Source organism: Passer domesticus, chromosome 3, assembly GCF_036417665.1.
Source record: "Passer domesticus isolate bPasDom1 chromosome 3, bPasDom1.hap1, whole genome shotgun sequence".
Classification (NCBI taxonomy): domain Eukaryota; kingdom Metazoa; phylum Chordata; class Aves; order Passeriformes; family Passeridae; genus Passer; species Passer domesticus.
The window spans coordinates 5,607,391-5,633,553 of NC_087476.1; the positions used below are offsets into that span (position 1 = coordinate 5,607,391).

Below are 26,163 nucleotides of genomic sequence, written 5' to 3' on the forward strand. Positions count from 1 at the left end.
CAGTGTTGACTGTGATTAATTCACTTATAGTCAATACAAATGTCAAGGAAAATTGTCCCTTTACCTATCAGTTCCTGTCATTAGTCTGATGGAGTTTAGTCTAAGGTTTGCTGCAAGGGAGACAGGATTGGCAGTGCTGGAGTGAGAAGTGCATTGCACTGCTGGAGGAAGCAGCAAAACAGACAATTTTTGCCCCCAGCCGGCAGCCACCACCACAGGGATCCCTAAATCTAAAAGCAGCACATATTGAGTTGGACATTTCCTGTATATTTTTCAAGCAGTTTTTTAGTTAGTTCCATTCTGCCAAAAGCAGAGGAGGAATTTCTCTTTTGTCTCTAACTCTGCTTCATCATCCAAAAATACACATGAAGGGCTGAAAAGAGCAACAAGCAGAATTGAAATCAATAAATCGACTTGCTGGCTTCTTGTGTCAGTATTTATCATCTTATCCAAAATAGACAATAAAATCAGGACATCTAAACTCAGCCATTTCCTCTCAGGACTGTGATCTTGCAAACTGCTGACGTGCTTTGCTTCCACAAATACCCACCAGATGTGGCACATTTCAGGTAAAGGCTTCAGTGGAAGGCATGAACTCTCCCATCAGCATCCTCTCTTCCCCTCAAGGTGGAAAAAAAGAAGTGGGAGGATAATGAGGAAGAAGATGAAGCAAAATTAACTCTGTCCCCTCCCTTTCCATTATGTTCAAAGATTATAAGGTGTCTCCAAAGAGCTCTATGAAGACTGCCAAGGAAAATAAACACACAAAGGTGTTTCAGTCCCAGAGTTATCAGACACAAATAAGTAAATAAAGTCTTACTCCACAAAGGCAGACACATGGAGATACCAGTCTCTAAGTTCAGTTATGTTGCACCAAGCACAGGTTGCAAGAAGTAATCTCAAGGTCAGCAAAGAGCAGGGAAAAAGAGACTTGGTAAAGTAGAATAGGCAATGGATTGCTTTCAGTTTTCTTATGTTTTTTTTTTAAAGTTCAAAGACCAAAACATACAAAAATGTTTTTATGGAACAAAAGGACAAGGACACCTGAAGTACTGGGAACCCTGACCCACTGATTCCCTCAGCAGGGCTTGAATTCAGCATTGCAGCATTCATTCCAACAAAAAGGACACATTTTATCCGGAGCTAGGAGACACAGAAACCATCTGCAGGGTAAGAAAATTCTAGTAACATCCAAACCAGTTTGCCCTCCAAGATCCTGTATGTGTACAGGCTTGTTGTACACAAGTACATGAATGTTAAGATGGTGTTCTCCAGAGAAAGGGAGAAACCCTTTACGTTGTATTATAGATGTAATGAAATGTAATTTAATATATATAAATGTGGAAATAGTCTCTGCCATGACTTTCTTGCACAGAACAGCATCTTACCATTCATACATTCAGATACATATGCAGCATATATATACTCACATACATAAACATGCTGTATTATTTAACTTAAAGCATAAACATGTGCTTAGGAGAGACAAGTCTGACAGCCCAGAGACCTAATCTTTCCATTAGCATCCTTCCATCTCTATTACCTTGTCTCACTGGATTTCCTTCTGTGTCCCAGTGAGATTGGCTTTTGCAGCAGAACAAGCAGAAGAACACTCAGATTTACATAAAGACCTCCTTGATGTTCCAAGATGCAGCCACGCCGTCAGCCAAGGGATGGTTTTCTCATCCAGGAGGAATCTCAGCTGTAATCATCAGCCTTTCACAACAGATTCCTGGGAGTCTTTTACCTCCTTCACTTGCAATTTGTCCAGCTCAGAGATTTACATGAAAATGTTGAACTCAATATTGAACTTCATGAGGAAATGCATGATCTGGAATATCAAAGGGTATCTCTGGAGTACAACAATTTTGGACATGGAAAAAAATGCAATCCTTTTCTTCAGCCAAAATACCACTTACAAGAAGGTCACTTAAGCTGGTTACCACTACAATTTCTTCTTCTTTATCCCATTTGCCTCAAGTGCCTTCAGAACAATTAATACAAGTTATATTTTAAGCATTTTAGGAAATGCTATGCTAACTAATACAGGGGTCCCATTAGTGGATTCTACTCCACTGAGTTTCACTGTCAAGACTGAAAACTGAATTGCATTGCCAGGAGTGAGCTTAGGTGATCAGCCTTGACTATTAGGAGTTAGAAGCTATCATGGAGCAGAACGGAGTGCCAGCAGCTGTAGATTAATAATCCAGAAATGCAGATAAAAAGTGAGAGGTGGAAGTGAGATGTGCATCATCTCTAAGGATTAATACTGCAGAAAATAAAAAAATAAAATTATTTCTCTTTAGCCACATGGATGAAGAGAGAACAATGATAGAATTGTAGAGTCATAGAATATCCTGAGTTGGAAGGGAACCACAAGGATCATTGGCATCCAACTCCAGGCCATGCATAGGACAACTCCAAAAATCCCAACATGTGCTTGAGAGCATTTTCCAAGCACTTCTTAAACTCTGGATAAATGAAATAGAGAAAATATGAGGTACAGACAGACCAGAGAATGACTGAAGATTATTAGGATTAATGGGATATTAGGATTTTCCTTTTGTTTTCAGTGGTGATGATGAAGAACATGCTTGGACTTCCTGGCAGCAGAAGCCTCCCAGGCAAAAGCACATCCATTGTGGGTGACACCAAAGCCTCACTTGGGCCTTGCACCTTGTCCAAAGGCTGGAGACTTTAGCAAGTTTGGGCTTCTGAGAGCTTTCCTACAGACTTTCAGTGCATGTTCATCCCTGACACAAAGGTCACCCTGCCAGATGTCAAACCCTTCCTGCAAAATATAGGGGGCAAAAGAACCATTCACATACAGGTTGTCAGATTTTTTTTATGCATACATTTTCTGATTTTGGCTGACATTTTCTAAAATGAATTCAGCCTGAGGCACACACTCAGCATGAAGAATTTAAATCCAAATGGTTAAAGCTTGGCAAAGCTCTGAGCAACTGAACACAGGCTCTGGTAATGGGAAGTGTCAGACAACCTCAACAATAGGGAACCAGGCCTGTCTGCAGCCTGCATTGCAACACACTGGTGATGGATGATATCAGACTGGAAATTTCACAGTTAAGTAGCTGCAGCACCATTAATCCCTCCCTGGCAAAGGTCGGTGTTAAAGCCCATCTGGTCTGTGTGTACAACATCAGACTATGTCCATCACAACAAAATGAATTAAGGATGGAATTCAACTTCCCTGTTAAAGTAAGGAGTAAAATTTGGGCACTGGTGATTGACTTGACATCACATACTTTGGTTCAATGACAAGTATGAGGTGTGGCAGCTCCCACATATATACATTGCTGAGTTTTGGATTATATTTTTTATTAAGTGAATATTTCTTTTTTTTTTTTTCCTAAGGAACTGGGTTCAGCTTCCATCTGGACATTCCTTTGAGTGCATTTCAGAGGCCTAAACATGCAAGGATAGGACATTTTAGGGTTCAATGGAAGAGCATTGAGAGGAACAGAACCTTAAATCTGTGCACCTGGATGTTTGTACTGGAAAGCACTGCAAGTAATATTTCAATGATACAGGCATGAAAAGCACCATGTGACTGGCTTGACCAACACATCTCAAATTTTGTTATTTATTAATAAGCCAGAGGGCAAAAAAGTTCATAGTGATATTTGTCCAAGCAAGTACAGCATAAAAAACTGCACTTAGCTCAGAGCTATTCCCTCAGCAGGAAAAAAGGCATATTATTTTTGAATAAATTATTTGTGGTGAATTATTTCATTATCTCTAGTCAGCATAATTCCATCCTGATTTTTATGTAGCATACATAAGAAAATTCTCCTTTCCATATTGTATCTTCACTTAATTTGCTGTGGCTGGAAACAACAATTAAACATTACTTTAAATGACTATGATTATCTGACAAATGCAGATTTCAGCTAATGTTTGCTGCAGAGATGCTGCAAACAAAAGCAAATCTTACACTGAAATTGAATAATGAAAAATATTTTTAAAGTTATTCATGAATAGCTCTGTGGGAAAAACCAGAAATACAAGGAACAGCACTATGCTGAGTGAGACTCATCACTGTTCGAAGAGTTTTGTGATTTGTTACCTTGTGGAATATAAGAACTTAACATAGCATCAGTCTGCAGCAGTTTTCAAAGAATCATGGAATGGTTTGGGGTGGAAGGGAGCTTTAAAAATCATCTCATTCCAACCCCCCATCATGGGCAAGGACACCTTTCAGCAGATCAGGTTGTTTGAAGCCACATCCAGCCTGGCTTTGAACACCTCCAGGGAGGGGGCATTTATTTTCTGAGCTCTGTAAAGCAGGCTTGTGTGAAAGTTCAGACAGAAACGCTTTGCCATGTGCTGAGAGAATGCAGGAGCCTTTCTACAGCTTCTGTCCGTGGGTCAGACCAGAGCCAAGGTACCAAGTGCTGCAAAGATCAGAGCAGCAAAAGTGAGGAGAAACAGAGACACAGACAGAGCAAAATGAGACAAATGAGACTCGAAAATGAGATTTCATCTGTGGAGAAGCTGGTAGTATTCTTTTGTCCAAGTGAATGAAAGCTCAAAGTGGGGAACGCTTGGATGGCACACCAGAAAGCCACCCCAGGGCTGGGAATGGCTGAGCTGAGGGGAGGTGAGGTGTGGGGTGATTCACCCAATGGGCAGGTTCAGCCTGAAGGCTCTCATGCAAATCCCTGCTTTTGCTTTGGGTTGTGTGGGATTATGCCCTTATGATTTTTGGTTTCTTGCAAACATTGTATCTCTCAGCGAAGCCAAAGCCAATGAGTTGCCTGGTTCCAGGTTTTGCACAGTGCTCATCTGTAGCCATAAACTGACCCAGCTCAAATTTGGGCCTACCGCTCTTAAAAAAAAAAAAATCACTTTTTTCATCACAGCAAACCCAAACCAGATCCTAATGGAATCATCACAAGGAGAATAACTGGAAACAGCATGTCCATTTCCTTGGCTTCAAGTAAGTCTGGCACAGTCTTCTAGACAGAAAGGTACAGTAGGTTTGTCCCAGACACTGGGTCGGATGCAGTTGCAATTTGGGATAATCTCCATATTATATGGTAGAATTTCTCCGGGTTCTTCTGCACAAACCTGGATGTAATGAAGGGAGGAATCAATCTGGTGATGATCCTTGGTTAATGCCAAAGGTTTACTCTTCCCCCCACTCTTCACTCCCCTGTTCTTTATTCTTCTTATGACTGTGTTGATAATGCCCTGGGATGAAAAATACTACAAATTACAACATGTATGAAGATATATTTCTATTTGTATTTCTAGTTCTATTTGGTAACAAACTGACTTCACAACCTTCTCCATGAGTCGAGGCTCTGAGAAACAGATCTTATGAGTAGGGGGATAAAGACTTATATTTTTTCAGACTTTCTTTCTTTTTCCGAGGTTTTGACACTAATACCAATAGTACTGCAAACAAGAACAGATGATAAAAACATGACTGAAAGCCCAGATTCCCTGGTGTGAGTGGCCAGGTAGAATCCTGACTCAATCTTTACACATGTAAATGAGTAACATGTTTATCCAACATGCAGACAGAGCTGTGGGATGCTCTGCACTATAAAAAAAGGTCAGGTATCCTTCTTTGGGCTGGATTTAGTCTCATGTGTTTTTATAGTTATACCTATCAACCACAGAATTAAATTCCAGTTATCCCGGGCTCCCTCCTCTAGTCAATAACAGTGCAAGTAAGCTGCTTCAGATATTTACCAACATGTGGGATAGATTCCCTGCTAAAAGTCTATTTATTTGCTCTGACTATGAAGAGATTCTACACATGCAGGTTACACCTAGATGTGCATCATCTGCCAGAAGCATCCCATCATAAATAAGGTTAAACATGGCTTGAAGGGCAGGCAGCATTCATCTGATCAAGTGCAGACAGCTGCAATGTTGACTACTACATTTACTCTCCTTTTGTACTCAGTACACAGAAACAGCTGTCTTTAGGGTGTAATTCATCTAATATTAGAGCAGACAATTAAAATAGGTCAAATTGATCACTCCCTGAAAACATCTGATTTACACTGGCTGGAAGGGGAGTCTGACAAGGAGCTGAGGTGTGAATGTTGGGTGGGATAACTCCACACTAAAAGTTCATCTAGTCTCTCATTTTGATGGGAATAAGGAACCAGAAGTAGCCAAAAATTAGAAAGTTCATGATGTGATCAAACCTGAGCAGTGTGGGACAACCAAACTTCCCAAGATTTCTTGGAAGAACACAGGTGCAGATGAACCAGCTCAGCACAAACCCCTCCCCTTTTGCAGTAATATCATCTTACTTGGGGATCAGTACACAACCATCAGCTAAAGCTAATAAAACAAATTACTCTGATATTTTGTTAGCCAGGTAAGAATGTGCAGTTGCAGAAGCTGTAATGAGGATAAAACCAATAACAGCTGATTCTGTGTGATATGAATCTGAGGAAATTAATCCAGCTAGAAGCGATTTAAAACATTAAAGCTCCAAACCCTCATGGGATCACAGTATTCGGCAATTCCTTAGCAGAGTGCACATCACCCAAAGCTTATGAAAATATTTTTGGAAAGAGCCACAGGAAGTGTTACATCACTGAAGACAGCACAGACTGTGACAAGTCAGGAAATGTGACTCTGAGCCCGTCTCAGCCCGGTGCCCCTGCTCTGCCTGCCTGAATCCTGCCCCTTTGTCTCCTGTTGCTTTGCTTGCCTTGCTTGTGTAGGACTGTGAGCTCCTCTCTCGTGTTTATCTAGAGCTGACCCTGTGACAACAAAGACCTCTTGTAAAAAGCAAGGATGGATTCACAGTCTGTCCTCTGACAAAAAACCCTCAGCACCTTACTTAGGTGACCTTACGCCTTTGTCTTAGGTAGTCAAAAGATACACTGGGGACACACTGGAGTCCTTTCATTTTTACTCCCACAGGAGCTGCAGATTGTGGCAGGCAAACTGATAAGGAAGTGTAAATAACTGTACTGCAGCTGCCAAATTCTTGCTGGTTTCTGCAACCAGACACATTCCCTGCAAAAATAATTTTGCCAAATTATTTTTTATATAATTTTGTCTGAACAAGTTCTTTCCTGATGTGTTTGAAAGCAGGGAAGGGCAGTTGTGTCTCTGTTGCAGCTTCATAGGGAGGAGGGAGGCAGATTTAAGATTTCCAGGTCAATCTGTCAAATCAAAAAATCGCTCTAGAGAGTGACATCCCCAGTGAAGAGCCACAACCAACTTGAATTTGACTCCTCCATAGGAAGCACAACCTTATAATCACAGACTCAGTTTTTAAGTCAGACAACACTGATTATGGCCAGTGGTTCACCTCCACAGAGAAGGGTTTTTTCCGTCTCATTCACAGTTAAGACTGGAAAATAATTTCTGTTAGGTTTAAAAAACCAAAGATACAACAACAACAAAATCTACAGAGATACATAACCAGGGAAGCAATGTATCAGAAAAAAACCATGATTTCCCATCTCCTTTTCCAAATTTCCCTATTATTTCCAATTACACCTCTTTAAGCATGCAATCCCCCTGAGCCCTCAGGTCTCCAGATGCATTGTAGATTTTGCCATGACAAAGATATCAAACTGCTGACTCAGACTCCTGATTCAGACAAGTGTGATTACAGTGAAGATCTGTGTTCAACATCTGTCATGAAAGAAAGCAGAAAAAATTACTCCAGACTTCAGTATTAAGCTTTAACATGTCAGAGCTTCATGACTCTGGGCTTAGTTTAATCACAATATAAGTGCATTTTAATACAACAATGAGAAAATTGTCCCATGTTTTTATCAAAAACAATGTTTAGGTGGAAATGACATTATAGCTACTGAGCTCTGGTGAAACCCCACCTGGAGAAACATAACATGAAGTTGTAAGATTTTAATTCTGCTCTGTCTGGGTGCAGGTAACATGACAGCTTGGTAATAATGGCTGTTTCAAGGAATTAGATGTTCTTCATCCTCGGTCTGCATTACAAAGAGGAAAAGTTCTTTTCAGATGCACATTCATGGTACCCAGCTAAAGAAATTGAAAACTCTTGAACAAAACAAGCCACTTTTTTTTTCTATTCCTGCTCCTAGTTCTGTGGTGTGAAGTATCTCATGACCATCAGATTCAATTCTTATCTTTGAAAAATTTTAAATAATGTGACAGTTAAGTCTGTAAAATCTGCCTTGGCCTAGGAAATAGAGTCTTTTATTTATTTAAAAAATGGTAAAGAAGCAACTAAATTACAGGCCATATGCACAGAATATTCATAATACTGTGGTAGGGAGGCATAAATCATTTATCACTCAAAATTAACAAAATACAGTGGTAGAGAAATGGGGATAAAACACAGTTAAAGGAAGGTTTAAATTTTGTGTTGCTGCTTAGTATTTAGATGTTTTATCCAGGCATGAAGTACTTTTTGCAGACCTTACACCAACATTAAAGTCTGTATAACCCCATACAAAACCATGCAAGGAGAAAGAATCATAGGCCTAGAGTTAACTAATTATACATTTGATCAGAGGAAACTCCCACAATGGTGTCCATCAACCTTAAACCTAACCCACAATAAAACTTTTACCCACAGGTATGCCATCTTTTTATCCATCTACCACACTTTATTCTTTACCTTTCAACCAACAAAGAGCATCATTCTCTCTGTCCCCTCCTATGTGGAATATTTCCTTTCCATCACTTTCATTTCCTTTCAAACCAAGTGTGACACTTACTGCTCCAACATTAATGTTGCTTTTGGCCTGCTCTCCTTTTCCAGTGCCTCTCCCTGTTATGAGAAGGTGAAACCCTTGTTAATGGATGCAGGAATTAGACTGCCAGAGGGATCTTGTGTGTTTTCCTCTTCCCCTGAAGAGCCTATGGCTAAAGGTTGGTAACAAAGATGATGCTCCAGGTCTCGAGTTTGCCACAACCCTTGGAGACGCAGCATTAAGGACTCAGTTCTACAAAGCACTGAGCAATTTGTGCCCCCCATGAGTGGTAAATTATCTAATAAGAACAGGATGGAATAAATTCTTGACAGGTGACAGCTCTGCAGGAAACACGTGTACAACCTGCACACTGTGACAGGGGCCAGCACCCCTCCGAATAATTTTTTTTATCTTCATACACTGACCACTTCCAAAGGGAAAATTTATCCCTTGCTCCTATCACTTATTTAACACCCAGCTGGCTCCACAGGACTCCCATGTCTCCTGTCTTTTGGACAGTATCAGCAAAACCCAGGCAACCTAAACCATATTGAAGGAGTCACTTGTCTTTCTCACTAGGATCCCGTAGGATTTGGTTTTCCCCTACTACAGCCTCTCCATAGCCACATTAAAAATAGGCTTGGTAATACTTTTCACATTTGTAGGCTGTCACAAATGGTTAGCAGGGAAGAAGTCATTCAAACACACATGACTTTATAATTAAGGCACCTAACTCTTATAAACCCCATTTTTCACAGAAGCAGTGACTTTTAATAAAGTGCAGTGGAGCTGTGGGGGATTCTGTGGTTTCTGTGTGCAGGCCCTGTGTGAATGTTTCGACCCTCAGCCCTGACCACAGAGACCACAGTCATCAGGAGGAATATTTATTTCCACCCCGACACTTGTCTGGTCTGGTGGACAAGCCCCTGAGCATGGAGGCAAGAATGGCAGTAATTTCCCTTTGCTGGGCCTCAGTTTCTCCATTTATCAAACTGGGATGATGATTTCTTCACCTTTTGAAAGCTGCCTGGAGAGCAAGGGATGAACCAAGCAAGATGGTAAGATTCCAGGTGGGGTCACTGAGGTGAGCAGAGGTGAATGTAACACTGATGAAGTTGGAGAGAGAGCTGGAAAAGAAGCCCAGGAGCCCATTCCCAAACGTGCTGTGAGGGATGGAACTCCTGCTAGTCCCTGGCCTTCTGAGGAGTAGTATGCAAAAAATTAAAACCTGGAAATAAAACGGATGAAGCTCTTTTATCTGGATCAGGAGGAGGATCACATGATGAGAGCACTCTGGCTCTCTCCATGCATGTAGTAACAACACACTCAAAGCTGAAAACCTGAGATAAAATTTAAAAAGCCTTAGATAATCACTACAAATTAATTTAACCTCACTGTCAGCGAGGTTCACTGTCAGCGAGGTTCCAGTTCACTGCTGGGCAAAGTCAGGGAAAATACCTGGTTATCAGCATGACAAAAACAGGTCATTCACAGTGTGAATCAGGAAGTCAGATGCTGCAAGTGCTGCCTGTCAGCATTCACTGACCTGTCACAGGTGTGAAAATGGGAAAATAGGATACTGGAAAGACATGGTCCACCTCTTGCAGGTCAGGGTGGTCCTCTCCATGACTCCAGCACCTCAGTGCTTCTGTTGCCCAGTTCACCAGTAGGCTGAATAATCCCCACTTTTAACTAATCCTTTGTCTACTCTGACTCTACACAAAGTGTGACTTTTGGTGGCCATTTGAACCCTTGTTGTGGGACATCTGTGACAGGTGACAAGCCTCAGGGTGAAGGAAAAGGCAATAGATTCATCACTGGCACTTGCAGACTTCTGACACTGTCTCATATTCACTTCCCTAATCAGGTGAGGGAAACATGGGTCTAGATAAAGTTGCTGGAGAGTGGGGACAAGGCTGCAGATATGTGCACCCAGAGAGCAGTTATCAATGGCTCATTGTCAAAACAGAAAGCTGTGCTGGAAAGCCAGAAAGTGCAGCCTGGGAGGACGGATTGATCGAGTTACATTTATTAGCCAAAAGAGAGCCTTGGTGGGATGTAAGTGCCTTTGAGCACAGAAAAGGCTGCTCCAGAGCACACTGCTACAATCTGTCCTCACCGTTAGGATAAGGAAAGTCTTTACATCGCTGCAAAAAAAAAAAGGAAAAAAATTCAAACCAGATAGGAAAAAAATTTATGAGGATCTATAACATTAGTAGACTCAAGACTGTGAAATCTCCATCCTTGGGGGTCTTTAAACACAGGCTAGATAAACCTTTGCCAGGAAAAACAGGTTTAAGGGACTCTGCTTAAGATAGGCAGGACTGCTAAGGGCTTTCTGTGTGCATTTGAATAATGCCCTGAGGCTTGATGTGCTTCTGGCCAGGCTTTGTGCATCAGTATCCCTTGGGTACAGGTTGCTGGTAGCTCAGTGCAGCACACAGAGATAATCCACTCTCAAGTTGCCTAAAAAATAGAAGCTTATTTTACATCAGGCAAGACTGGGGCTTTTCTAGGAGATACTGTGGTTGTGTGATGCTACTGAAATGGCAGCCAGGAAAAAAGCTGCAGTTTAGCCAAGGGCATGAGCCTGGGTCATGTGCAGACCTGAGCCTTTTCTCTGGGATTTCCCCAAGGTTATCTCAAACCAGCTCTGGAACCAGAACTTGGATCTAAGCTGTGTAGACATGACACATGAAGGACTGGAAAACCAGATAAAAGGTTGTCAAATATTGCAACCCACCCTGTGTCTGATGTAATATTCCTGACCCAGCCCCTCTGCTCTCATCTTTTGGCAGGTCAGCTGGTGTGGATTTCTGCAAAAGAATGATTTTGACCTTTGCTGGGTTGCATTAGGAATTTAAGTTGGGTGTTTGGCTTACTGAGCCTGAGTGTAATACTGCGCTAATCTAGCACCATTGGGGAGTGGAAAAGGAAAATGGAAAAAATCCCCCAAAGAAACACTGAGAGGGAAGATAGCACAGAAATCGTAGAATCAGAGAATCATGGAGTGGTTTGTGTTGCAAGGGACCTCAAAGACCATCTCATTCCACCCCCCTCCCATGGGCAGGGACACCTTCCACTATCCCAGGTTGCTCCAAGCCCCGTCCAACCTGGCCTTGACCACTTCCAGGGATGGGGCAGCCACAGCTTCTCTGGGAACCCTGTGCCACGGCCTCGCCACCCTCATGGTTTGGGGGTTTTTAGGTGGGCAAACTCAGAGTTTTGGCAACCATATGGGACTGAAATCACTGCACTGCCTTCACACACACACACAAAACATTTAAGCCTCAGACTGGATCTCCATCTGTTCAGTCCAGTGAGTGACCAGGACCTTGAGTCTAGCACTGACAGAGGGGAGCCCAGCAAGAAGGAACATCAGCCCATGAGTGCCCATCCCAGCAGTGCTCAGGGCTGGTGTTGCTTTGGGGTAAGCCCAGAGGGACACAGGAAACATTGTGGGCTCTGCTACAGCTCTTTGGAATGGTGTGGTCCACTCAGCACAAACTCACTACAAATAAAGCCACTGGCTTCATACACCATACTACAGGCAAAACTCACCCTAAATTAAAGTTGTAATGTAAAATAGATTTAAATACAAAATAGACACAAAAATGTAATTTCTTTGGTCTCTGTTTCAGTGACCTCATGGTAGCAGCCAACATTGTTGGGGAAGGTGCTTTGCAGGGATTAACAGCCAGATGGGGGTTAACAGGCCACAGCTGTACTGTGATCCTCAACTCCACCCCCAATTAATGATCTTCTGAGGACATATCCTTAAATTAGAGGAAATGACTGGTTTAAATTGGCATGTGCCACACACAGCGCAGTGGCAAGCCCAACAGTTAGTATAATTTTTAATACGGCCATAGAAAACACCTTTTTATACTAATGGAATAAATCATGTTCTCAACACCTGGAGTTTACACTGGCCAACCTGTAATAACGTATTAATGCAGAGCAGTTGCACATCCTGTTCCAGAGCAGCAATAAAATGGTGAGGGACCCCAGGGTACAGGTATTAGCTGAGGGCACGACTCGCTGGCGGCTGCAGATCACCCTCCCAACAGTGCAGCTGCACCTTCTGCACCACACAACACACCTCAAACTTATTGTCCTTCCTAGATGCCCACAGGCTTTTATTTTTCTTTTTTTTAATTTTTCTTTTTCTGATTAAACATTGCAATTCAGGAGAACATTATTATTTCCAGTCTTCCTTTAAGAGCGTGGTCTAATTACACCAAATACCAAGACAGTTTCAGGTCAGATGGGTGGCAAATGCTGCTGCTGGTCCTTGAAAATGCAATGATGGTGGCAAATACCCCATTCCTGGAAGGGTCCAAAGCCAGGCTAGATGGGGCTTGGAGCAACCTGGGATAGTGGAAGGTGTCCCTGCCCCTGGCAGTGGGTTGGAACTGGATGATCTTTAAGGTCGCTTCCAATCCAAATAATTCCATGATAATATGACTTGACATACTTAGCAATGTTAGGATTCTTCTGAATAGGCTTCATGGAGAATGAGGTGGCAAAATGGATCACTTCCTTCCCTCAAGGAGTTCAAAGATGACAATGGTGTAAGACAGACCTCAGTGAATTAGTTATGTACAGGTTTAAGTGGTGCTCTGAAAGCAACAGCTTCTTTTCTTAAATGAAAGCCTGAAATTCTGATTTCAGCCATGAAGCTGCTCCTTCCATGAGGAGGTTGTTGTACATTTAAAAATATTAGTCAAGAAAACTCAAGTATTTCCTTATGTGTGGTGCCTTTACTGTTCAGCAAAAGATAACAGATCTGGAGAGATTAGACCAGGGTATGTTTTGATAATTACCAAGGGTTCACATGACATCACACTTCAATTTTTTGGTTTTCTATTGTGTAGAATAGAAGAATTGTGTCCAAACCACAGTGGGAACTCTAAGCCAGCAGCTGCCTTTATCAGGACCAGTGTCTTCCTGCGGCACTAAAATGTTTGGGGTTTCCAAATCAGAAGAAACAAACACAGCACTTGATAAAGCAGCTGCTGTGCTGGATTCATCTCTCTCTGTGCAAGAACCATACTGATTTTGCAAAGCTGTTGTGGTCAGTTTTTCAGCCACACAGCTACTGCAGCTTCCCTAGCACCATTTCTAATTTGAATTTTAGGACCTACAGTCTTCCTCTTACCATTATTACCAGTATTGTTTTTAAAAGACTGGTCTACAAATTCATTGACACAGCAAAAATGAACTGAGGCACTGAAAGGTCTGAAGGGGGAGCCCAGGTCTCCAGAAAACCATTTCAGTGCCTTCACCTTCAGCATGTGTTGGTAAGGGGTGGGTGAGGGAAGCATCTGCTTTCCTTAAAACAAAAATGATTTGGTAAATGTGCCAAATCTGATATGATCCAAAATCAATGTAATACCAAAGGGAGCAGCAGTAGTTAGGAAAAGCAGCAAACCCCCTAATTTCTAGATTAGGAATGATATCACCAATGACACCTTTGACAAGGAGGTAAACAAGAAAAGCTGACTTGGCTGAAAATCTGTAAGGAATGGGGAGGGAAAAGTCCATGTTTACCACAGGGAAAAGGACAGACAAAGGCAGCACAGAGCTGAATGTTATTTTCAACATTCCCAAAAGAGGATGAGACAGAAGAGAGGGTAAAGACACAACAACACTTAAAAAAGACTTTAAACAAGTACTTAGTAGTGTTTTTTTCTGAATGGATTTAGTCTCTGGCTCCCTTTGTCTGCACAAGGCAAGGAGAGAAAGAGCCACCAGATCATGGATGTTGTTCCAGTGGAAAATTTTGGACAGGTTTTGTATTTTTCCTTTTCCATGTTGCAAACCTTTATCCAGCCTGAGAGGGCTCTGATCTTGCTTGTCCCCCACAGACATGTATTTAGGTTTACTGTCCCCACAACCTGACAGATTTCCTCCTCTGTAAACGCAGTAGGATTCCTCTCCTCATAGTTAGATAGACAGGCTGAATTTGGACAAAACAATTTATCAGGAAGTGACAGAAAGACGGAGATTTCTTGGCTTTCTAGGATACAGTTCTGCAAGCTAGATCAATATAAAATAATTGAAATATTATAATAATTTTCTTGACAGGCTGAAGGAATTTGGGTTGTTCTGCCTGGAGAAAAGAAGGTTCCTGGGAGAACTTCCCTTCTAATCAAGAAGAGAATTGGAGAGGGACACCAAGAGAGTTGGAGAGGGACTTTTTACAAGTGCACGGAGGGAAGGGACAATAAGGAAGGCCTTTAAACTGAAAGAAGGTAGAGTTAGATCAGGGATTAGGAAGAAATTTTTCCCTGTAACGGTGATGAGACTGGCACAGGTTTCACAGAGAAGCTGTGGCTACACCACCTCTAGAAGTGTTCATGGCCAGGTTGGACGGGGCTTGGAGCAACCTGGGATGGTGGAAGGTGTCCCTGCCCATGGCAGGGGGTGGAATGAGGTGATCTTTGAAGTCCCTTCCCACCCAAACCATTCTGTGATTCCGTGATGGTTAATGGAACACAAGCAGCAGGGTCCTGCATGGTATCCATGAAAACCAGTCAATATAAAAAAAAAAGATAAATTAAGAATAGCCAACTAGAGTTTCTGAGCAGAACCTGTGCCTCTTTTAATCTGACAGCTTTAGTTACTTGATCAGACATTTCTTACACTGCTTTATCTGCTGGTTCTAAGATTAAACCTGGGGCTGTAAGATGGACCTGGTTACCACAGCTGGTGCTGCAGAACTTGTGCAGCACACACACAGTGAGGAGTCAGCTGTCTTCTCCAAACAGATCATCAAAAAGTGTAACCTCAGACTGGGTTCTGTGGCAAGGAATCCTTTCTACCACGAGAACAACAATTTACTCACCTGGGTGAGCAGAAAACCTACACTCTGAGTTACAGACTGGAATAAACCATCCCACCAACTCCCAAAAACTCCCAAGCTCTGCACCTGCAGGCTGCCAATTGCTGACCTGGGAAATGTTCCACTGGGGCTCACTGCTTTTCCCACCTAACCTTCAAGAGCTGTCATTTAATTCAGTGAAAACAAGGTTTGACCCATGAGTACTTTTTTTAAGGAAAAAAACCATACCTTCTTTTCTGATGTAAGTATGTATCATTATAGCATTCAAAACATATAAGATGATTTAAACTTTTTCTTTTTAAAATATATATATACACTACTTGCAAATTGAGGGACTATCTCTGACCTTCCAGCGAAGTTGAATAGTAATAGTTTTTGCATCCATAAATTTTTGGGTGTCACTTGCTAGTAAAATGTTGGACAGGAAAAACAGGGAGAAATAGCCTATCCATATGAAAACAATAATCATGTAATATTTATTGTCTGGGATTGAAATGTTTCAAATATTCAAAGCAATAAAACGTCAGGAAAAGCTAGACTTCCTGATGTAAAAAGGCCATAAATTTCTTCTCTCATAAGACATAAGGAGAAGGGGAAAATCAATGTTACATTTAAAGCTAAAGAAAGAAAGAGAAAAAGAAAGAATGAGAGAAAGAAAAGAAAAAAAGCCACACCACACTTAAATCTAAGTTAAAGCAGTGGAGAGCCCCCAGAGGGCACAATGCACTTACCTTTGGGAGGCTGCAGGAAGGAAATGGCAGCCAAGAGCACAACTCATGTACTGTAAAATATAAGGACATTTCAGAACAATTTAAGTGAGCAAGAGGTATCTCTGCAGTGTCTGGCTCTGACAACTCTGTCCCAGCTCCTTGAGATCTCTCCCTCTCAAGCCACATTCTGTTGGGCTTTAAAAACCCCCAATAAACCATTACTAAAGGGAAAAAAACCTGCATCCATTTGCAGATTCAAAAATGCCTTTTTCATACAGGTCAACAGTGTTTTTTTTCTAAAACTTCAGCAGGTTTCACAATTTCTTAAAGACTCATAGTACGATATTAAACTTTGGGCAAGAGAAAAATGACAGACAGCAAAGAAGCCAAAGGTTACAATCAAATTACTTCCACAAAGTAAAAATATTTTATCTTTACAAGGATAAACCACTTTCATTGCAGAGGGAGGGAGGTATCTAAACAGGGTTATGTTTGCTTTAGGATTTAAAAAGCAGACATGATTTTTGGAATTCAGTCGTCATGAAAAATATTACTACATATATATTCATATTTATTTAATATATATGCATATAAATTAATACATTTTCTATGCTTCTCCTGCCTACTCACCTATGAATAAAGTTTTAATAACAGGCTCTTTAAGTGCTGCATTATTTTTTCCCTTCCTTCAAGACCACCAAAGAAACCAAGATGCAAAACCCCTTCAGAGCATGCACCACAACTACATACCTAAGTGCAAATAAAACAAGCCTCAACAAAATAAAAATGAATCCAGCACCATCTACAAGCCCAACTTCAACACTGTAAAGAAAGCACCTATAAAAGCCAGTCATGGTAAAAACTGGGGAGGTTTGGACATTGGCCAAAAATTCAAAAGTTTGGCTGCTTATACCGAATTTTATCTTCATTACCTTAACTTCAGAAAGACTGCAAGGGTGGCCAGTGGAGCAAGGTGGACTAGCTTAGATGGCTACAATTGAGTATTTGGGTATTGTGAATAAAAACAACCAACTCAGACTCTGCCCCAAAATACAAGGCCCTTATAATGTGAGGTTTTTAACCCACTAGTCAAAAACAGCAGCTGCAGAAGGACAGAGAGGTGTTTACCACTGTATGACCTCTGAAAATTGACTGCACATGAGAATTAACTATTCTGAAATATTTCATTGACAAAGTTCTGATCACCAAAGTGTGGAAATAATCATGATGTAATTGTCAAAGTGGAAAAAAAAATTTCCTAAGTGACCTGCTGCTGAGCCCAGTCAGACCAAGGTTATTTTATTCTGCCTTACCTTGGAATATTCAGTGTTGTGGTTCTTGATCTTCCAGTGGAACAATCTGTCATGTTTTTCCTCTTATGCTTGTGCCTGATTTACACAGTGAGGAGACAAGTGGGATGCTCATGAGTTTGAGGGAGACCTCAAGGCTGACTTCAACTGTTTGTTGTAGAAGTTCAAGCCCTACAGGAGTCATGTATCAGTTTTGTCACCATCCCAGAGAAATTGAATAAAAGCAGCACCTTCCATGAAGAAACTGTCAAAGATCCTTTCTCAGGTGCCCAAAGCGTTCCTTAATAATTATTTTCATTTATTTGTGTTCTGTCTACAAAGAAATCTTCTGAGCAGTGAAAATTTAGGACTATGGTGATACCATTCCAAAACAGAAAAGTGTAAATTCTTTTTATATTAAAGTAAGGGCAAGCTGACATGGAGAACACTAGACAGATCATGTCTAGTTTGCTAAAATCATTCAGCTGAACCTACAACAAAATTTGTGCACAAGCAGCAGATTTAGGCACTGCTGATCACAGATACACAATGATCTGAGCAAGGGAGTTCAGGGAGTAGCTCAGCTGGAGCCTCTCTCCTCTAAATACCTTCCTTCTCCTCCTGAAGTGATGTTTCAGATTTGTTTCCACCTCAGCTTGACATGGAGTTGCTGCCATTTCATTTGCAGATCTGAAGAAATCATGTCAGTACAAGAAAGGCAATAGTTTCTTTGGAGTTTTTTTGTTTTGTAGATTAATTAAATACTTATGCAAATGAGAGCTAAACAGAACTGGTTTGAGCCAGTTATTGACTGCTGACTATCTGAATCTCACTACAGCTTCTGATATATTACACCTTCTCTTCTTCCAGGTCTGGTTTCAGAATGAGGATCAGCCACCACACTTCAGTGGCATTTTATTGGGTTCAGACCCAGTTCATCTACTTAAAATTAACATTTTACTTTATCTTTGTCAACACCCATTGCAGCTGCTGCCCCACTTAAAAGATGGCATTTATGTTTCTTAATTGTGTTTCTCCTCTCATTTCTTTGTGCTCTGATGCACTCTGCAAAGGCAGGTTGGGAGGAGATGAAGGTGAGAATGCTCTGGCACTGCCAAAGCAGGATTTTAGTAATGAGTACGTCCCTCATGGTGATTTCAGAAGTCCAGCATAGTTTGGAAGAAGGAAGGTGTCCCACAGTCCATGCTATGGTGAAAACTTTTATGTTTCTGTAGGGGGTCACCAAGTGCCCATGTCACATCTCAGCCAGAAGTTTTCAAAGTCTTGAGCCCCGGATTGGATCCAGATTGAGTGGTTGCATTCTTCCTCATCCAGTTCCTCTCATGGATCCAGTTGGATACTGCCTTTTCCCTTTCTCCCCCAGTCTGCAGGGCTACTGCTTTCACTGCAGAGGGGAGATATTTCAGAACACAAAGCATCCTTATGGATTGGAGAAATCCAGGCTTCTGAACCATTCCAGGTTTCCCACCATGTGGCCCATCACTAAGCCTTTCCCCAGAAGAAATGGAGCTAACAACACATTATTTTGAAGTTGTGTTATAGACATAAACACATGGAAACCTGTGAGGCACTCAGATATTACAGTAATCAAAGTCATATGAGGACCAAAGACTGACAGATCACATCTTCACCAAACCAGTAAGAAAAATTTGCAAAGCATCTGGATGAAGAAAAGTCCAGAAATACACAGATATTGATATAAGATTCTTGTGCCAATATTTCTGTCCGATAGGAATTAAGATGAATTATCAATCACAAATATTGAAGACAGCTATAAAATGTAAAATGAAACCATATTATTATAATTTTAGTTCTTTATTTTCCTTATTTATCTTTCCATCTCTCACTACTAATCTATCTTATTTAAGAAAAATAGTATATAAGTATAGTGGAGCTTGATTACTGAGAATGGCTATTAATGTAGTGTCTCAGAGCATTCTCTAGACAGTTGAAAAGCTTTTAACAGTAAAATATGAAGATTTCCTTCAAATTTGCAGCCATCTGCCTTCTAAAACTTGTTTCAGTAGTTGCCAAGATTTCAGTGATTTATAGAAGCCAAAGTATCTGATTTTTGTCTCCCCACAAGAGATGAGAACTATTTTTTCTTATTATTTTGTAAAGGAAAAAGTTGAGCTACATTAGAGATACAGCTTTCAAAATAATTTTTAAGGCATCTGGCCTTATTTAAACCATCAAATTTACATTCAATTCCTTCAGGGATGGCTTCGCTGCTTTGTGCTGGCTCCGTGCCCTCTGAATAAACCTGGATTTAATGCATGCCACCACTGCATTTCCCTGGCTGCACTGCTGCCCGGGGTAGATATATAGCAGAGGTATAAAAAGTAGAGGTAAAAAAAGCCCAACTTTGGACAAGATGATTCATTCAGGCGAGAACACCCCCAACCCTGTAACTGTTTAAGTTTCAGCTAGAGTTGGACTTGTGACTAATGTCATTATCTATTTATTCTGAATTTATGATTACAAGTGTTTATGTACCATGAAACATTCTCTACGAGCTGGACGGGAAACTATAAACCATTTTATGAGATCTACACACAGCTGATGGCAGAACCTTAATGCAACACAAAGGTTCATCCACACCCAAGCAATGCCAAAAACACATTTTTTCTGCTTCCCCCCCTCAGTGAGATGGACACTTGACAAAGAGAAGGGTGCCCTGAAAACCCAGGGGTGGCACATTTTGGAGGGTCCTAAGTGTCTCTTCAGAAACTTCTGGAGCACTGTCAACTTCTCCCAATTTCCAGACAAAGACAGAAGTCTTTTAAAGCATTTGATTTTCTCAAAGGAAAGACTGACAGAGAATGGACCTGGAAATGAGATGCTCAACTAGAAATTTGTGTTGTGGCTTCCTCACCTCTGACGAGTTTTAAGCTGAATTATTATTCATGTTTTGTGAATGGCTGGAAGAAAAACTGAAAAACCAGGTAGTATAACCACAGAGCAAGGCAGGCACTGAGCTGAGAGCAAAAGTCACACTCCCTTATAAGATATACAGTCATATTCTTACTGAAACTGAAGTTTCCCTTCTTCAGATAACTAACGTGAAATAATCAACACAACCTTATTCAGTACCTATAAATCCTGATTAAGAATAGAAATGATCTGCAAGTTGAAATTACAGAAGTGTTAAGCTATTCATATGCAGCCATTAACTGAATCTCAAGCTGAATTTCATATATATAATAAAAATGTGTGGTACCAGCCTAAGCATACATCTCTGTTTCTGCAGCATGGGAAATGGTGCTAAGAAACACTCCAAGTGCAACACAAGTATTACTGGTTGCATTTTTGTTTTAAACAGAGTTAAAGAAAACTCTGAAGATGAGAAAAAAAAGTGATTACTTCCCAAAATAAGAATAAACTGGGTTAAACCAAGATAGGGAGACATAACATACCTTGTTTGACTCTAAATTCAGCTCCCTGACTTGTGCAGAGAAGTGAAAGGTTTTTATATGGGTTTACTGGGCAAACCCAGATTTTATAAATAATTGCCTGTCAGGCTGTTCAAGATAGACAAACACACAGCAGACCAACAAAAACATGATCTGTCATATTTCTGAGAGAAATGTATGTTGAGTCTTCATTCTCTGGAACTTTAAGGAGACCAGTAAAAAATAAGTGCCAGTATTTTTCCTGCTTATGCATATTTTAAAATGTAAAATCTGGGAGAGACAGCAACAGAAGGAATTTTGATTCCAGTACCCAGTGCCTGAAATGGTTTCTTCTTTCTGTATCCCTGCAGATCGAAACTAAATACAATAAATGCTGGTGTCCTTTTAAAAAAGTCTGAATGTTTACAGCAAGCATATAATTTTCCATGATTAAGGATGCCAACAAAAATAAAGAGTGATGATAAAAAGAAAAGTTTAATCATATATTTCAAAAAGCACAAATGGAACATCAGAAAACTTCCCCTTTGCCTCATTTAATATATTGTACACATTGCTTTTACACACAGAAAATTTCCAGAAAACAGAAACGTAAGCAGATAAAAGAAAAAAACAATTTATGAATGGCAGCAATACTGGACATACAACGTTCACTTTTACAATATTTTGGTGGCAAAGAGACATTTTTCCATTTATTTAAAAAATATACATATATTTAAAGTTTTTGCAAGCACATCCAGGCGAGCAGGACAACAAAACCACCTACAAATGACCACAAGAGCACAAAGCAGGAGTGAAAATTAAGACCTCACATACTAAGCACAAAGGAGGAGGATGGCTGCACTATATAAAATACTTTGCTGTTCTCTTCTTGATCCCTTGAGTGTTCTGTATTAACTTGAGGCTTAAGCTGGATTCCAAGCCCGAGCTCTGGGCAGCTGAAGAAGACCCCTGACCTGTGGGTACCACAGGGACACCAGCAGGATGTGCCAGCAGATCCTGGTGACAGGCTGAAGCAGGAGCCCTGCTCTCTGCTCAAGCATCCTCGTGGTTAGCTCTATATTTGTACACTTTTTATGGGAAGAAATGAATGTGTTTGTGAGGCCAGCAAAGGCTGGAGGAGCAAAGGGACAGGAACAAGCATAGAGGCAGGGACTGAGATTTTTTTAAAAAAAACATCTTGAAAACAAACAACGTTAGCTAAAATATATATATATATAAAAAAAGGCAAAAGGAGCTGGTTTCTTCTTCAACCAAATCCAACAGTAATGCTGCCTTTGTCAACAACAGGGACAACATCTGCTTCCTGCAGCAAATGCTGAACAAGGACACAACGTTAAGCCCTTGCCTACAACCACCGAGACAGACACAGTTATTGAAACACTTTAGAATGTATTTTTCCAAACAGGGGCCCAATCCAGTGCCAAGTCAGTGCAAAGGCTTTCTTTGATATTGAATAATGATGGCTCAAACCTTAGGAGATGCCAACATTGAAAATTTGGGTGTGAGCACTTAGCCCATCTTTGGGCCTGCTAAAACCCAAGTCTCTAGCTGGTGGAGTTTAGTTTACCTGAACTTTTCCTGAGTAACTTTGCATCCAAACTTGGCATGCCTATCATCAAATTCACCTCACTGGATTAAACTGGTTTATACTCTGTGAAAACTCATATTAATTGAGACAAAAAAGTGGGAATTAGTAGAAAATAGAGGGGAAAAGCTTTTCTTTTTGTAAAAATTGCAAAGAAAACTACATAACCTTTATACAACCTAATAAATCAACACAACCCTGTCTATCTCTGGCCTCTTCCTGCCCTATCCAGCTTTACAAAAAAACATCTTCTGGAGAACATACAGACTTCCAGACACTTAAATAAAAATGACATGGCAGTCAGAAAGTCCCCTGCAAACTCCAGCATTGTCTGAGCTGCATTCTTGTCCACCTACACCCTATCCCAAACATCCTGCCATTAATTAGCTAAATGTTCCAGCTAGTAAACAAGAATAACGATTGAGGGGGCTGGAAAAAGAGACAGAGACAGCCAGCAGATAGTCACAACAAACCAGCCCACTCACTGGTACATGGAGACATTGGAGCTTGTATTTTTTTTCCTTCCATGGAGGGGAAAAGAAAATCACCTTAATATAATACTGTCTTTCCTGTTGCTGCAGCCACATCCACATCAGCAGGCGAGAAAAGTCATCCCATTCCTGCGGTAGGCACTCTGTCAGGGAAAGAGAAAATCTGCAGTGAATTATCACATCAGCTTAAACAAGGGAAGGAGGCAGAGAGAAAGGCAAGGCTTTCTTCCTGTTTTGTAGGCTATTCTGGCTGCATCTAATAGTGTGCTTAATCTGAATATTTCTGGTGGGGAGCTGTAAGCAACCACTTTGTCTATTAAAAAATCAGTGTGGTTAACAAGTGGTTAGTGACTCTATTTCAGGAGAGCAAGAGATAGGCAAAAATGCAACATCCTCCTTTGTTAATTGCCTGTAAAATAGATAGGCCAAAAATACACCATTATGCTGAATCTATTTGTCCTTTATAAGCACGTATTCTCTATTCACTGTGTTCAAGAAACATTTCTAAACTGCCTGAATACTATACAAATTATTGAATAATTACAGTTTTCCAAGTTTAATTTACAGACTGAGTCTAAAGTTATATAAACAGACACTGGTATAATCCCCAACATTCCAAACCAAATTAATCTTAAAGACTCTCTGGTCAGTAGGAAAAAAAATTAGATATCCCATATATTGGGATGTGTTTCCAATGGTAAAGAAGCAAAAGAGTTAAGTGGCACTTGAGAAAATAATTTTAAAAGATCCTGTGACACTGCCTCCCTAAAATACCTTTCATGCATTTTTAACAGCTCTTTCCAAATCAATATAGGAAACTATACCTTTTAATGCCACTAAAAACCCTATAATGTAAGGAGATATTCTCAGTTTAAAAAATACTTTTTTTTTCTATTAACAATATCTTTAAAAAAAGCAAAGGAATTTAAATAGTTTTGCTTTATTTGGTTCACCTTCAGCAGCCATCCTGTTTTAAAAGTGAAAGTGTAGTCATCTATTTCATTACAGTTAGTGCTTCGTCAGATTTATTTTGTACCTATTCAGTCAAAGTACTTAGGAAGTGCCATATATAACCACCATTTTTAGTGGCTCTACCAATTTCCTAATTAATTTCAGCCAGATCAAGTTCTCCTCTCTTAAACTAGAATTAGAGTAACATTAGGAGTAAAGGATAACCTCAAACAACTTTGAATAAAAATAGCATTTATACTGAACTGTAAAGAAACCATTTCAAAACCAGCAAGGATGTATTCAGAGAGACATTTTACAGACAGTGAATACGCAAAAGGAAATATGTACAAGATGTTCATTACAGCATCCTTTACATTAACACCGCACTTCAGTCTGGAGATCTAGCAGCATATGGCATTGAAGTCAAAGAGCAGAACATCAACTCTGGGATATACAGCCAAGACATGACAGTATCACCACAAACAAAACACAAAATAAATCCAAACACTCTATACCCAAACATAAAATGCCCAAGACAGACTAGCCAATAATTTTGAAAGGATCCAGTATATTCCCACAACCACAAGCAGAAAGTCCAAGGCAATTTGGACGTTTAGCTTGCCCAAACCATTATGGCTGGCATTTGGAAGTCGATGTAAAAGTAATGCTTTTAGCTGCTTGACCCCAATAGTTTCACAGGACTTTATAACCAAGTGAAAACCTTTAACACATAAACAAAATATTCAGGACTACTGTGCAGTTTGCTTGGAGACAAATGATCTTGAGTACAAAGCTGGATCTACATGAAAGATAAAAGGTTGAATTTTGCAAAAGGAATTTTGGTTGTGAAGCAAAGTTGGGCTTGGCTGGGCTCACCTGGGAAATAATGAAGTTTAACATTTTCCAACACGGGCAGTGTTGTACAGTCAGTTACATCCCTGCAAAGGTCATTTCAGAAGCCAGTTCATGGCAGGCAGGATAACACCTTCGGAGAGTTGGGCACACCCACTGGTCTATATTTAGTGATATATTATAACAAGTGTGGCTATAGTTAGGATTGAAAACTATTTCCTACTTCACTCCCCCTTTCACATACTTTAAACTTTCTGAAACATTTGCCCTTGGGCTGAAATTTCCTCTGCTTTAATCTCTGCCTGAAGTTCACTTTCTTTGGAAACGACCAAAAAAATTCCTGAAGCCATTATGAAGTTCAGCAATAATGAAAACAACACATTTTTTCCTTCCAAAGCCAGACAAAGTGATTCTGATATATGTATGTTTCGTTATGGAATTTAGCCATAAACGGAACCATTTTACCCAGAAACCATTCGTACCTTCAACCTCAGCATAAAGGTAACTGTTTTGAAAATCAGTATTTCAGAGGGAGTTTGATTCATCCCATTCCATAACAAGATAACACTTCGTTCTCATTTTGATACATTACTAGATAATAAAGGTTAACCTCCAAAACACTTTTATGCAGAGCAAAAGTATTTTACAGACATCCTATCATTCTGAGTTATACCAGATATCTTTAAGATCTATACAGTTGAATTTGTGATACTGAAAGACAGATCTTTACATGCCAAGAATCATGAAGAGAAACAGCAAGATGTTTTTCATAAAACTCACATGTGCATGTGCCCTTGCAAGAGTTTAGATGTATGTGGCAGACATTTAATGTGGTAGGAGATAATTTAGAGGGTTTGGATGACACTTCTGGGTGCTTTATGCCACTTTGGCAGCACCCACATTTAATTTTTAAAAAAATATGATTATTTGGCTCAGAATTACAGATAGAGGATGATGCAGGCTCTTGATGTGGGATTAAAATAGCTGTATCTATTTTGCTGGATATGTCTTGCTGTAAAGAGACAACATAAGCCCATGGTTCCTCCTGGAGCCCTTTTTGGAAAAGTGTCTACTGCATCCAGTCTTCCGTGTGTTCTCTCTTAAAATTTACTACCAGGCAGTGCTTTGACTTTTCCTGCTGTGGTTGAAGTTCTGTTAGACTCTTGCTGTACCCAATATGTGCAGAACTGGTCAAGATACCAACTTTCAGACATGGGGAATCACCTAACCTGGCACAAATTAGACAGTTTGCCTTCCCAGAATGGCTTACATGCCCTGAAAAGTTGATCTGACCTTATTTGGCTAATTTAACTCTCA

At 40.4% G+C, this 26,163-nt stretch overlaps 1 protein-coding gene across 12 annotated transcripts in view; it reads right to left on the reverse strand.

Annotated features, from left to right (window-relative positions):
• Positions 1–21,422: 21,422 nt before the first annotated feature.
• The window catches only part of SUPT3H (SPT3 homolog, SAGA and STAGA complex component), a 255,490-nt gene continuing 250,749 nt past the window's right edge, over positions 21,423–26,163 (reverse strand). For all 12 annotated transcript variants that reach the window (XM_064411674.1, XM_064411673.1, XM_064411669.1 and 9 more), the window contains one exon: positions 21,423–23,186. In XM_064411674.1, the coding sequence (XP_064267744.1) occupies positions 23,145–23,186 (42 nt within the window). In that variant the 3' untranslated portion in view covers positions 21,423–23,144. The remainder of the gene's footprint in view (positions 23,187–26,163) is intronic.